The 14,337-nt window shown below is 33.1% G+C and overlaps 1 protein-coding gene and 1 long non-coding RNA gene across 2 annotated transcripts; one reads left to right on the top strand and one right to left on the bottom strand.

Moving 5' to 3' along the window:
• The first annotated feature begins 340 nt into the window (after positions 1–340).
• On the top strand, positions 341–3,648 carry LOC145581671 (uncharacterized). Its single transcript, XR_014099660.1, has 6 exons — positions 341–395; positions 862–1,004; positions 1,083–1,139; positions 2,500–2,604; positions 2,743–2,927; positions 3,018–3,648. It is a non-coding gene; the product is annotated as an uncharacterized LOC145581671 (long non-coding RNA).
• Positions 3,649–9,830: 6,182 nt separating this feature from the next.
• Positions 9,831–14,086, bottom strand: LOC145581670 (GDSL esterase/lipase 7-like). Its single transcript, XM_081638695.1, has 5 exons — positions 13,661–14,086; positions 13,319–13,440; positions 10,940–11,182; positions 10,319–10,571; positions 9,831–10,180 (listed from the first exon to the last, which is right to left on the bottom strand). The coding sequence occupies exons 1-5, from the start codon at positions 13,908–13,910 to the stop codon at positions 9,966–9,968; spliced, it is 1,083 nt and encodes a 360-aa protein (XP_081494821.1). The 5' UTR covers positions 13,911–14,086; the 3' UTR covers positions 9,831–9,965.
• Positions 14,087–14,337: the final 251 nt, after the last annotated feature.

Below are 14,337 nucleotides of genomic sequence, written 5' to 3'. Positions count from 1 at the left end.
TTTGCTGAACTTAAATTATTTTTACTGAACTTAAATTAATTTTACTGAACTGAAATTATTTTTGCTGAACTGAAATTATTTTTACTGATTTTCTATTATAATTCTTCTCTAAGAAAACTGAATTTTACTGAACTGAACTTATTTTTACTGAACTGAAATTATTTTTACTGAAATAAAATTAATTTTACAGAACTGAACTTATTTTAACTGAAGTGAAATTATTTTTACTTAATATTATTTTTACTTAATATTATTTTTGTAAGGTGAAGAGAACAGGGCCTAACTACTACTAATTGTCAATAAGAAGAGGGGAAAGAAAAAAAAAACAACAATCTTCCTATCAGTTCTCCATTGAAGCGCACTCAACGTTTTTATCGAGAAAACTTGCTTGTGAGGTAAGTTGCTGTTTCTCTTTATAATCCTCATATTAATTTCACAATTTAGGATTTACTCGTATTTAATTCAATTTAATTGTCAGTGCATTAAGTTTAGGGTTCGAAAATCTGAACTATTGGTTTTAATTACTGAGATTATGAAAGAGCGATTGCGTTGCTAGAAAAGAAAATTATTGATAATTGAATCAAATATCCCTAAAATTATGAAAGAGCGATTATGAAATACTCAAACGTTCAAGTGTCTCATATTTGGTTTTAATTACTACTGTAATATTATGAAAGATGATGTCCAGTGATTATATTGCTAGAAAAGAAAATTATAAGCCCAATTTGATAATTGAATCAAATATTCCTAAAATTACGTGATTATTCGAGCCTTGTTTGATAATTCAATCTAATTTGGTTGCTAATGTATTGCACAACCCTGATTAACAAATTTTTCTTTTCAATTCCTTATGTTCATCAGAATCTGTGAATCAACCATGACTTGTGAACCGAATCAAGCAAACAAGTGTCGACCGAATCAAGCAAAGAAACCTAAGAATCGAGTAATGATTCGTTGGAAGACTAGAACGTTCAAGTGTCTCATAATTGGTAATCCTGGAACTGGTAAGAATCCCAAATCCCAATTTCCTTGCTTTTGATTTTTTGTTAAAATTGTCTTTTGATTATTTTTTTATTTTGCAGGAAAAACTACTTTTATGAAGAGGCTTCTTTGTCAGTGCTTCAATGAAGATTATGAACGTGAGTATTTATCTAACATGGGATAAGAATGTAAAGTTAACGGGGCTTGCCCAGTTGATCTTCATGATTAACATATTTTGTTAATCTAGTGCTTACTCATACTAGCCAGCTCATACTTGTGCTTTGTCAGCCTCTTAATCACCAAGTACGCAAGCCTAGATCCTAACTCTGTTTACTAACGGTAACAATAGTAGTGTTCAAGCTGCTTCCTCCATTGAAGCTATCATACCACAATCTTCATCATCTCCAAGCTTCAACCAATAAACCGACCACTGACACCATCAATACCACCATTTCCGGCGGCTTCGCCGCCGAATTAAACGAAAACCCTAAGAAGAAAAGGTGAAATTAAGGGCTTGGTTAACCCCAAAGGTTAAAGGTGACCATTTTCCTTGAAATGACTAACCTAGGGAGCTTTTTCAAGAAGCTCTTGGGCATAATTTTTGCCGATGCTGGCGGATGAGAGATCGATTTAAGTACGAACAGCACCACCACCCGTTGCCGGAGTCATAGCTAGTTGTCGCCCAACTAATTTCAGTTTCATTGTCACCGCTACACCCTCCATCACCGGAGCTACTACACACCCACCATTGTTGGAACTTTGAGAGAGAGGAGAGAGAAGGAGGGTGGGGATTTGGGGAATTGGGGCTTTGAACTTAGTTACTAACGCCATTACTCTGTATATTGCATAGCTGGCAATAAGAACATGTCATTACATGTGCAATGACATTATTATCCTTAACTTAATGAATGAAAGACACTATCACCCCTATGATTGACAAATTATGTTAATCATGAAGATCAACTAGTATTTTCCCAAAGTTAACTGCTTGGAGCTTTTCTGTTTTAGCTACTTGGACTTGGATTATCTATCTGTGTTTATGGTGTTATTGCTCAACTAAGAACTATCATACTCCTTTCTCTTTCTTGTGTATTGTCATTGTTTGTGACGCTTTTGATTAGGATTTGATGAAAAGCGTTTGTCCCAAACCTGTTAGGATACTTTAAAATTAGATTATTTACCCTCTTATCTTACTCTCTTCCATCCTATCGTAATTTCTTCTTCGCTTTGCTTTGTTGTCCAACTATCCCTTATGCTAAGTGTCTTTATAATTAGATTGTTTTGTTAATTAATTATGTTTCCTATTTAGCGACAACCGAACCTGCTGTTCAAACATTCCAGTTCAGAACATCTCGTCTTCCAGAACGCCAAAGAATTAGGTTTCAGTGCTACGAGTATCCAATGACAGAGGGATTCAATGACAAATTTTTTTAAGTTTTAATTATTTGGACCGATTAGCTTTCCTTGTCCTTTCAATGTTTATTGTTTTCTAATAAACCTCAAATTTGGTTGATGCAGCAAAGAGAGGGACTGTATTAATATGGATTGTGCTATCATCATGAGTGATATTACTGACGAATCGAGTATGAAGCATGTTGATGACTGGATTGAATTATTTAAAAGGTGTGAATACTCATATGTTATGAAATCAACACATTCCCTATTGTTGATTTTTTTTTTTCTTCTGGACTTTTAAGTTTTATTATTTTCTATCGTTTTTCCTGGTAATTTTGGATTATTTGTGTTAAAATTTGAATGCAGATATGGGAAAGAAATCCCAACTATCATTTGTGGAAATAAAGCTGATTTTGATACCGATTGGGGTAGTAAAGCCAATCGGCTACAATTCTAAGAGTAACAAATGTGCTGTGGACTCCTTGTTCAGTTAAGAGCTTGAAAGGTCTTTGGGCGCCTTTCACTTATATTGCCAGGATGCTGACCACTGGGTAATTTATATTTTTGGTGAAAGTTTTTCATAACTATTTCTATTTTCGGTTTTTATACAACATCTAACTTCTATCCCTTTGTTGTTTTAGACCTCATGACCTTCCTTACTCTTTCTTCAATGAGATGGCTAGGAGAGGCCTTCCCCTTCATAAATGAAACAATATACGAGTATTCAAGAGTAATAAGTATTCTGATGGACTAAAGCAGCTTGGAACCATCTAAGGAGATGACTTTAGATTTTGATCAAAACTTGATTGTGCCTCAGGGGCTTGTAAGATACAAGTATTTTAATTATCACCAACTAGAAGGATCGACATTGGCTGTTCCTATCTACATAGATCACCAACTAGAGGTTTAACTTATTGAAATCTTTTAAAATTTTAACTTGAGTTTTTGGTTTAGAAAAACTTCAACTTTCTTTATTTTTTCTTTTTTATTTAATTTAAAGCTTAATACAATGGTGGTAAATGATGAATGGTAGAATTGACGAGTGAATTATAATTTTCACGAAACTTATAATTGTGGTAAAATGCAAGGTGGTCGAGGATTGTTGGAAGGGCAATGCTGCTGAACACACGCCCACGAAACCTATCACACGAATCTTGTTTGTAAATTATGTTAAATTCTTTAGCACGTTGAGCAGTTGATCAGGATTATTATTGTAATCCTTATAGACATGATCAGTGGTATACACTTTAATAGAGATATTTTTTTGTTGATAGAATTAGAGACATTGTTTGATTCAGATTAACCAATATCCTCCAATACTTTGTACGTATAATAGTATATATTAACTCCAATGGTACTAATAAGTAACGTTCAACACTACCAAGCTAAGCTTGGTATAGTGGTAAGTTTGTCACCTTCCAACCTTGAGGTTGGGGGTTTAATCCCCACTAGGGACACTTTGAGGGTGCGGATCCCTTACCCTTCCCCCTCACTCTTAAAGTGTCTGACTCGCAAATATCGAACCAAATTAAAAAACCGTGAGGGTTGAGGTATGGCAGGGTCTTTCTTGTTAACGTTCAACACTACATAATTAGCATGGAAGGATCATCATAAAAAACAAAGAGCGATAAATGGCATATAGAGGTGACCTTAGCATCAGGCAAAATTATAGAAACACCATTTTTGAGCCGGACACTGAGTCTTTATAAGCGAATGCGTACCTACGCTGTGGTGTGGATGGATCCGGCTAATACGATGATGACTCGTGTTGACAAGTGTGGTGGTTCGAACCCAATATGAATCACAATTTACTCTTTGTGGTGGACAAAGAGGGTAACAACTTTTATTCTAACCAAAACTTCAAGGTCATAAATATAGAAATATATTCTTGTGCCGCAGGGCTCATGAAAAAAGATCGTGTCATTGGCACCATCTCCCTGCCGATGAAAGATATACTTGGTTATATATGTTGCTACTTCACAAATTATAAGATTATTAAACTTCAGAACAAAAAAGGTGGGGGGATGCTGCTCGCGGCCGGGGTTGATCAACATCAAAACTAGATTGAATACTTTACACGACTCGTGTTTCTTAGAGAAGGACCAGAGGGTAAAAGAAGTGACTGAGAATTGCACCATGTGCACGATTTGCTTGGAGGGATTTGATGAACCAAAACACGAACAAAGGAGAGGTGGTCTATTGTTAGATGTGTGGGTTATCAAGATATGCGGTCACAAGTTTCACGAGGGTTGCATAGTTTCTTGGTATAACATGCAAGACAAACACACTTGTCCTACTTGTCGTAGGGTACTGCATCCTGATGAAATACGCATTGTATCATAATTGCATAACTAATCGGAATAATAACCGGAAAATTTGTTGGAAACCATCTTATAAAAATCAAATTTTGTTGAAAACCATCTTATAATTTTTTTTTGTCAAAACACACCTGTTTTAAAAAAAAATTAGTTACTTACATCTTCGGCGTGGACTAACATGTGCACCTCACGTGACTCAATTAACACCACTTTTCTTTTATTCCCCCCCCCCCTTTCCCTCCATTCATCCCCTCTTCGTCACTCCTCTTCATCATAATTTGGTTTTTATAGCCTTTTATACAATAGCACAGAAAATGTAAGTGACGAAGGGGGAAGAATGGAGGAGAGGGGCGAAAATAATAGAAAAGTGGGGTTAAATGGGCCACGTGAGGTGCACATGCTAATCAACGTCGGAAATGTCAATCAATAGTCGAAATCCGAAAAGTGGTGGGATTCAACAAAAAAAAAATTTAAAATAGGTGTGGTTTGACAAAAAAAAAATTATAAGATGGTTTTCAACAAATTTTCCATAATAACCATCACTTTTTTTTTTTCTTTTTTTTTTTTTTTTTTTTTTTTTGTGGACAATTTAATTTTAAGAAGCAAACTTGTTGGCCTGATGTTAAATTGAATTGTGATTTATTGGTTAGTTTCATGGTTTAGAATTAAATTAATGTCTCTCAATTCTAATCAAATTTGTTAGGGTTGTAATTTAAACATTCACAACCTTCTGTACTAAGGCAGATTTTTAAAGCCCATATCTCGAACTCATCGAACCTTAAAAATGCATATAATGATAAGGAAAAATTCACATTTTTACCAGCAAAAGCACCCCGTATCAGATTTACTACATGTCTAAAAAAATATTTTATATTACTACCACCATATTTTCCTAACTGTAGAAATAACTACCAGTGACTAACTCTGTTACTGTTTCTATTTGAGGGGCCCACAACAATGGCAGCCACCCCTCCACCCCTCCACAACAATGGCAGCCACCCCTCCACCCCTCCACAACAATGGCAGCCACCCCCCCTGCCGGCGCCGGCGCGACCCCACCACACCCCCTCCCTTTTCCCGTTGTTGCTGCCCCAACCCCCACCCCGTAACGCAAGCTACTCCCTTTCCCTTTCCCCACCGGAAATCGCCCCCCTCCCTATTCCCCACACCGAAAATCGCCCCCCTCCCTAATTCTAAACCACCAGCCCCAAACCATCCTAAACGAGGGTTTCGATTTCGGTGGTTTGGGGTTGATGGTTAAGGATTTCGAATTCGATTTCGATTTTTGAATTTAGGGTTTTGAGTGGCTGGTGGTTTGGGGTTGGTGGTCGGGGCAACAAGAAGGAGAAAGGGGTTCATGGCTGCGTAGGGGTGGGGGAAAGGTCGAGGCGCCGCTGATGAAGAATTTGGTGGAGTTTCGCGGCGGTGGTGACGGTTTTGCAGCGGGCAGGTGACGATTTCGTGCACCGACCACGAGGTTAGGTTGGCAGGTGGAGAAATGGAGGAGGTGGGGTTTCCCGGTTTCGGGGAAACATTTGGCCGCCAGCAAGGGGAGGGGGGAGGGTGGCTGACGCCGGGAAGGGGAGGGGAGATTTTTGAGATTTTTTTTTTAAAATTTTTTTTTTATATAATTTAAATTATTATTTAATGAAATATGGGACCCACTTAACGGAATCTTAACGGATTCTGTTAAGTGGTAGCAATATATACAATTAGGGAATTTGTGTGGTAGTAATTTAAAATATTTTTTTAAACAGGTAGTAAATCTGATATGGGGTGTTTTCGCTGGTAGTAAATGTCAATTTTTCCTAATGATAACACTTAGCATTGCAGTTAGTTGCAGTCTTGCAGATGTCAATTACTGTCCACATTTTGTGGTTGCATGCAGAAGAAATATGTGACTTTGTATTGGGAAGTATATCTCACATTGAAGAAAGTAGAAAGTTTTGTTCACTTTATAAGGTTAAGAGGCTATTCACCTCATTATTGCATACGGTTTTGAGGTGGAACTTCTTAGTTGTGTAAAGTGGACAATTGTGACGGATGGTGCCTAGGCCCGTTTATCATTGTAAGTTCATATATGAGGGTAATTTGATGATTAGATGCAAAAATTCATTCAAGTTATATTCTTTATACTAACCTCAATAATCCCAGGAAGTTAAGGAACCAATAATCAGATAAACTTTCAATTGTGAGGCAGCATGTAATAAGGGTAGAACAACACCATCAATTCTTATTAACATGCTTCAAGCAAAAAGATGGGAGGTGTTAGGATTTTTAAGTACGCTTCATGAGTTTCTAGTACATCATATAACTCCAAGCATAAATTTGTGGATTTTGGGTTCTATAAGCTATAAACCTATACTAGCTAAGAGGTCAGAATAGTTCACTAGTTTAAAATTTGCCACTTAATTTTTTTAAAAAAAAAAATAAATACAAAAAAACAAAAACAAAACAAAAAAACGAAATCACTTCCAAAGATCAAGTTAAACATTTGTCCAACCCTAAGCTTCAAGATAAATACAAGAAAAATTTGTAAAGAAGGGCGTTTTTTTTGAGATAAGACCTTTTTAAAACAAAATTTGTAAGAAAAGACCTTTTAAATTACCTGAGGTTGTGAGGAGGGACTTTGGTATAGTCAACGTCTGATATTCTAGGTGACATTTGTCACTGACAAGAATCGAACTTTGCACCATAAGAATGTATGACGACATTCTGTGTCACTACGTGGTCTGCACTAAAAGTCAATTCTTAGGGTTAGGTGTCGGGAGGGCCACATTAAACATTAAGTGGACCAAATTAGATTAAGACTTGTCATTTTTGCCCCGATCTTTAATTTTTACTTTACAAAAATATGGCATCCATTTTCTCTTTTCCTCGGTACATGACTCTTTAAGTTTCTATGTCCGTTTACCAATAATAATAATAATAAAAAAAAAAAGAGAAGAATCACATAAATTAAATCTGCCTTAAATCCCTAAATTAAGGGTTGTCAATTCTAATATTTCATCACTATTAAAAAAAATCACAGATTTCAAAACCCTACCAATATATAATAGAACGGAAAGCGAAAATAAGCTGAATTCAAGTTTGATTGGAGGATAAAAATGGATCGGAGTCGATTAACTCTTGAAATTACCCTTATTATCTCTCCTTTTCTACCTTAAGAAATACTCTTATGAATCTTACTACATACAATTGATACAACAAGGAAGCCCCAATTTATCACATTAGGCAAAATTGTAAATAGATCTACAAAAATATCTAGCCTACATAGTATTTTCGTTATAATATCAACGATTGTAGGTCTCATATTCACTAAAAAGTTGTTGATTTATTTATGATTTTACTATTTGATAAACAAATTTTATTTAAGCGATTGGAACAAAAGTTTTATTGTAATCAATCCCCGGTTGTTGATGATTAGTTGATTACTGAATCCAACCAAACGTGATTTGAGATGTTTAACATTCCCATTGATCAATTTTCAGTTTTGAGAAAGAAAGTGTAAGTATATATACTCGTGATTTGAGGTTTTATTTGTTGAACAATGGGATTTTATGTGGCTCAATTGCGTATGATTCACTTTTTAAGTATGATATACTTAGTGACAAAATTTAAAGTTTTACCGCTTAAGGTTGACTACCGTAAGATCAAATCTTGTATATTATATGTTTTACAATCTTGTACATATCTAGGCCACTTATTTTTAATAAAAATTATTATTAAAAATATTTATGATACAAAAAAAAACATTTAATAATGAATTATTAAATATGATAATGATTATGGGCAAACTTTGAGTTGTCTATCAATATATATAATTATATTTGTTAACTATATACAATATAACATATACATAGTTTCATGTAATTTGTTAATTTATAAATAATTTCATGTCATAAAACCGTTACATTACACAAAATTAAATTTGTATACACATTATATAAAAATATTAATAATACCATAGTGAAGCATTAAAAATGTAAATATATACTTATTTACAAAACAAAATAAAAGTGTAATTATTTATAATAAAATACATTTTTATTTCTTAAATTTATGTTTATATTTGATTAAACTTTATTTTTAATATCTTAAATCCACATATTTTGCTAGATTTGTCAATGGGGAGTAGAATGAGAATTTGCTCAAAAAATTGAATGGATTGTTGAGAAGTGTTTCCTATACAATACTAAAAAAATACTCCTTGTTTAGAACCATTAAACCAACCTAAGTTTACGTTTGATGACAAGATTTTTGTTAGGAAGATTCGGTTATTTGTCATTCTCATGAAAATGAAGTTTCAAGAGTGTTGAGGGTTGACAATGATATCCTCCTGGTTTATGCGCATAGCATACAAGTATCTTATGAGTTTGCTTATGAAAATTTACACATGAGCTGCAATGAACCCACATCCACCTTGGTGTACAGTAGGGGATAGAATCAGAAACAACAGGTGCAACAGAACAGCAGCAGCATACAAAGCACAAGCAACATAGGCAACCACGGTTCTTTAAAGTGGCGGACAAATTTGGATTATTAGCTATTGTATTGTAGGTAATTTAGCAAGAAGACAAAGTATAGTAAAGGTAGCAATTAAGGCACTAGGCCACTTATGCATTACAATTGAGTAGTATAAATAGAACTAGCTTTAGAGAGAGAAGGCAGGCAAAAAATTATTGTAGAAAGAACTCTTAGAGAGTAATGACCTAAAGTCATTGACGTGTACGCAAGCTTTACACTTTATCAATTGAAATTAACCTTCCGACCATTTATTTTCAGTCTGAACCACCACGTTCATTACATGAGCACTTACATTGTGAGTTGTGTGTATATATATATATATAGTTTAAAGGTTAAAATGTAAGATCAAATCTAATACATTACGTGCTTTACAAGTATGACATCTATTAGCTGATTTTTACTATTTAATTTAATTATTATATATTATATGTCTACATTAATTATTGTTATTGTTATTGTTAATCTTCTAAAAAAACATACAAGTAATAAAATAAATTATTTTCAGCATTTTTTCATTTGAATCTCTTTATCATAATATATTTAGGTCGGTGGTGAAAAATCTTGTTCTTTTTGGAAGTAAAAACGCTAATAACTCCAATATATATCATGTTTAAGGAAAAATCATCTACCTCATTATTTCCTTGATTTATAATCCTAGAAATTTGCTAATTTAATATTTATCAATAATGTCGACCTATTTGTCCAATTATAATATAACTCGTTAATTAAGCCATAAATTGTATCTTAAACTTGAACAAGCTGCTGGATATTCATAGGAAGGCAAACATCATAGCCACTGATACAATGAGATGCAACAACAGAATATGTTGCTTGAGTTAGATGATAGCCATCCCAAAAGTAGTGTTCGTCGGGTGCTAAGCATGGAGCTTCCACCGGTATGCACGAGAATGTACCATTTCCCCATGCATTGCAACACGGATTGCTACTATCTCTTAACCCTGCAACATTACATGTACATGAGTCACTTCAAGATCCATTCATTCTAAAATAGTTTTCGTCAATACCTGGCCTATTGAGCACATTAAAACTATATTGCATATGAAATATGTAAAAAGGCTTTGAAAATGTTGGCATACCATATTTTGTGGGATTGATGACAGCATCGTATCCTAGTCCATGTGCTTTCCCTAAAATAAAATGTGAGTCTTGGAGAGTAGTAGTTAAATTCTTGAGCAATAATCCAAGTTGAGTGTTGAACATATTAACGATTACATTTTTGATTTCATCACATTTTCCATTTAGCTTTGAACTCTTTACAATTGATGGAATGCAACCAATTGGACCTAGTTCGAACACTAGAATCTTCCTTGCTCCGAAATTATAGAGTTTCTGCAATTTTAAAAACAAAAATTTATGTATCAAATATTATTAGTGAAAAGCTAACTTTTGCAAATCAATGATTTAAAAATTAAAACTAAGGGTCTGTTCTCATTGACTAAAATGAGTTGAAATGAACTGAACTGAACTTATTAGAGCTGAACTAAACTACACTGAACTGAACTGAACTGAAATAAATATTTTATGAAAGAAGAAAATTAGGAGCTGAACTGAACTGAAAATAACCTGATGAGAACAGGCCCTAACGATAAGTAAATGTAAATTTTAGACTTTGGTACGTACACAATGTACTTCTCAGCTATAATCTCACTACTACACAATTTTAAAATAAATAATCTGTGTAAAATTGATAAGAAAACCTGTAATTTTAGTGATAATGTATCAACGAGGAGTTGTGCAAATTGTTGAGGATTATATTGTTTCCTTGTCTGAAAAGGACTAAAATAAGTGTTGATGTAATCATTATTTCCCACTGAGAAAATGAAAATAGACTTGGCCATGTGTTGGGAAAGCTCGGCTGAGTTTTTGTATTTTGAGGACAACTCTTTTTCAACAGTTTCTTTGAACATTTTCATTTGTTCATCCAAATTCAAGCATTCACCCTGTAAAATAAAAGACGCGTGTTTAAATATAAATTATTATTAATCATAATTTTGTCTATATATCAATAATATTAATACTCCATATTATAAACTAAATCAAATTTTGTAAAATTACGCAAATCTTCTTCGTTGGAATGTTCTCATTAAATTAATATATATAGGTGTACAATCCTAATTTTAAGAGAAACATAATATTAACATATTTACACAAAGTCTATCATTTACAGAATATCCTAGAATAATTCATGTTTCATATTCTATCAAATTTGACAAAATTTCATGTGATAACTTTTGTTTGGATGTGTATTAACAGCAAAAAAAAAAGGTACAAATGAGATAACCAATAGATTCAATTTTTTTTTTTTTTTTTAGTTTGAATTTACAAATTCTATGATAATCATGTGCCATGGACATTTGAGTAACTACACTTTGTGGGCCTCGCTTTCTTGTAGCCTATATGAACACTCTTTGGGTCAAGTTTGACTTAGGTAGTTCACTTTACTATAGCACTTCCCAAATTCCAACCCAAATCCAATTGGAGTTATTGGACTATTAGTCTTGCAACACACACTCATTTTTCCCAAAAAATAGGCACATACTTGACTTGAGTAAACAAAATCAACTAGCCTCGAATCTCTACAAAAATCGAAATACTTGCATACATCCAGGTTATATCTAAAGTTCTAAACATAACATAAAAAAATTGGTTAGGACTTACAACCACATGCTATAGTAGCTTAGCTAATTGGGACAGAAGAAGTAACTAAATCAATTATTTACATATAATTCCATCATATGTTAATGAAACAAACAATCACTACATAAATTTACCCTTATCTACTGTTAAATTTTTGACACTCGATCAAACTAGGCCCATGAACCACAAGTTAAAGCAACTTAGCTATTTGGGATAGAACGAGTAGCTAAATCGATTAATTATATACTATATAGAATTCCTTCATATTTCAATGAACAAACTTATTATTTGACTATGAAAACATGGTAATAATAAACTCTCCATGGTATGTATGCCTAAATAAGCTAAGTGAATCACAATTGCCCTTTAATTTCGATGACATCAAGCTAACCTTGATCTAGTGGTATAGATTGTACTTTATAATCTTGAGGTTGGGGGTTCAATTCCCGCTAAAGTGAGCTTACCCTTTACCCCTCACTCTCAAATATCTGACCCGTAAATAGTGGACCAAAAAACCCGTAACAGTTGAGGTACCGTCTCAATTCTTTTAATTTCCTTACCTCCTATAAAAGAAAAAAAGTCGATGAAAAAATATTTTCCTTACTCACACTTAATTGCGTATAAGCATTACGTTAATATACCGCGCATAGTTTTTTTTTTTTTCTGAGAAGAATATACAGCGCATAGTTCAAATATGTAAATTAGCCCAAAAAAAAAAAAAAAAAAAAAAAAAAAAAAAAGCCTAAAGTAATTTATCTTGATTTAAGACATACAATAAAGATTTGCTTCTCAAAAAAAGACATACAATGAAGATAAGTTGGGCCTAAAATGGCAAAAATATACGATGCATATACATTAATACATACCAATATGCGTGCCAAAGTTCCATATAGTATAGTGTTTCCTCAAAAAAAAAAAAAAAGGTTCCATATAGTATATCACATTGAAATGAGCAAAATAATTGCGAGACACAATCAGGGCACCATTAATTCATCCTACACACATTTTTTTTACTCATTTGCTCATTAGCAAAAGTGATACACGAGTAAAAAGTGAGTATAATTGTCATTTGGTAGGGTTTAGGGTAACTAATTGGTGTATATTACCGAGTAGTCCGTGGTATACTGTGTAAGTGTGTACTATGCAGTACGTGTTTACGTCCAATGTGATACATTATATAGTCCGTATAAGTTTATAAAGTTTTTTTTTTTTAGTCTATATAGTCCAATATATCTTTAATACTGCCTTTAATTTTTTTTTAGTTACAACTTTAAAATATTTTATATCTCTCAAATAATACTCTAAAGTTGCAACTAAAAAAAAATCAGAGATAGTATATCTTTTACATCATATCACTATTAAAACCCTTTTTATAATCAATTTAATTTAAGAGACTAAATTATTATGAGAAATGAGTGAACTTAGTATGTATTGCTTACAATAAACTTTCCTGTTTCAGGAAGGATTCCGCAAGACCCAGAGGCATAGTTATACCCCATATACGACGTTGGTTGGAGTACGCTAACTCGCGGTGGAGGATACGGCACTCCAAGGTAGTCAGCTACATATATAGCATACTCAAACCAATCAATTTAAGCTCAATAATAAGAATTTTGAATATGTTTCGTTTTACATTCATATTTCTTATTAATATCATAATTGTTTATAAATTTCAAGGAAGCAAGAACTTAAAAACCAATGTTAAAAATTTCACTTGATTCATGTGTATACTACGTTAAAACTAAATAAACCGCACATAAGAGTAATTGTGTTATACGTACCTATAAAATCGGCAACAGTTTTTCCATTAGTGAATCTTCCCGTAGGTAAACTTCCTGGAAAATCGAGACCATATGGGAAATAATTAGCCTTAGCCAACGTAGGCAATAAATTATTATTCCCACTATCCAATGTTGAATCACCAAATATATAAAGCCCAGGAACAAGAGGTTGGGTTGAACTACATTTTGTGGACTGCAAAATTGAGGAAAATAAGAATACTATGTACAAATATATTTTTTTGGAAACCATTATTTAATTTTTGTAAAAATATGAATATTTTTTTTTTTTAATCTAATTATATGGAAAATTTGAGTGTTGCGTAAAGTCTGAAAAGATAAAAGGGGTTATCAAATACAAAACAGTCGAACATGAAAACCACATTTATTTATTGAATAGAAAATGAATGAGAATTTTTATTTTATGTTGCTTTATTTTATGTTGCTTTATATAGTGGGAAAAATATGAAAAGGGGTTCAAGATTAATGATGCAATCTGCGTCAATCGTCACTTTGCTTTTCTTGCTAATATAGTAATGTGGGAAATAATCATTTACATTGAGTGATTTTTTTTTTTTCCTATATCTGGAGTTACTTATTTAGGATTACTCTGTAGTTTAAAAATTACTTATTTAAAAGTTACTCAATTGAATTGTTTAAGGGTTATTTATTCTGGAGGA

This window comes from Chenopodium album, chromosome 15, assembly GCF_948465745.1.
Source record: "Chenopodium album chromosome 15, dcCheAlbu1.1, whole genome shotgun sequence".
In the NCBI taxonomy this organism is placed as follows: domain Eukaryota; kingdom Viridiplantae; phylum Streptophyta; class Magnoliopsida; order Caryophyllales; family Amaranthaceae; genus Chenopodium; species Chenopodium album.
Note: the sequence above shows the minus strand (reverse complement) of the source record. Positions and strands in the feature narration are given on the sequence as shown.

What these genes read in the sequence shown, in the direction of transcription:
- LOC145581670 (XM_081638695.1), bottom strand. Translation starts at nt 13,910, where the DNA reads ATGGTTTCCAAAAAAATATATTTGTACATAGTATTCTTATTTTCCTCA. An exon ending in AACTGTTGCCGATTTTATAG is followed by an intron (nt 13,441 to 13,660) that starts GTACGTATAACA and finishes CTATATATGTAG; the next exon opens with CTGACTACCTTGGAGTGCCG. An exon ending in CTGAAACAGGAAAGTTTATT is followed by an intron (nt 11,183 to 13,318) that starts GTAAGCAATACA and finishes TTTATTTTACAG; the next exon opens with GGTGAATGCTTGAATTTGGA.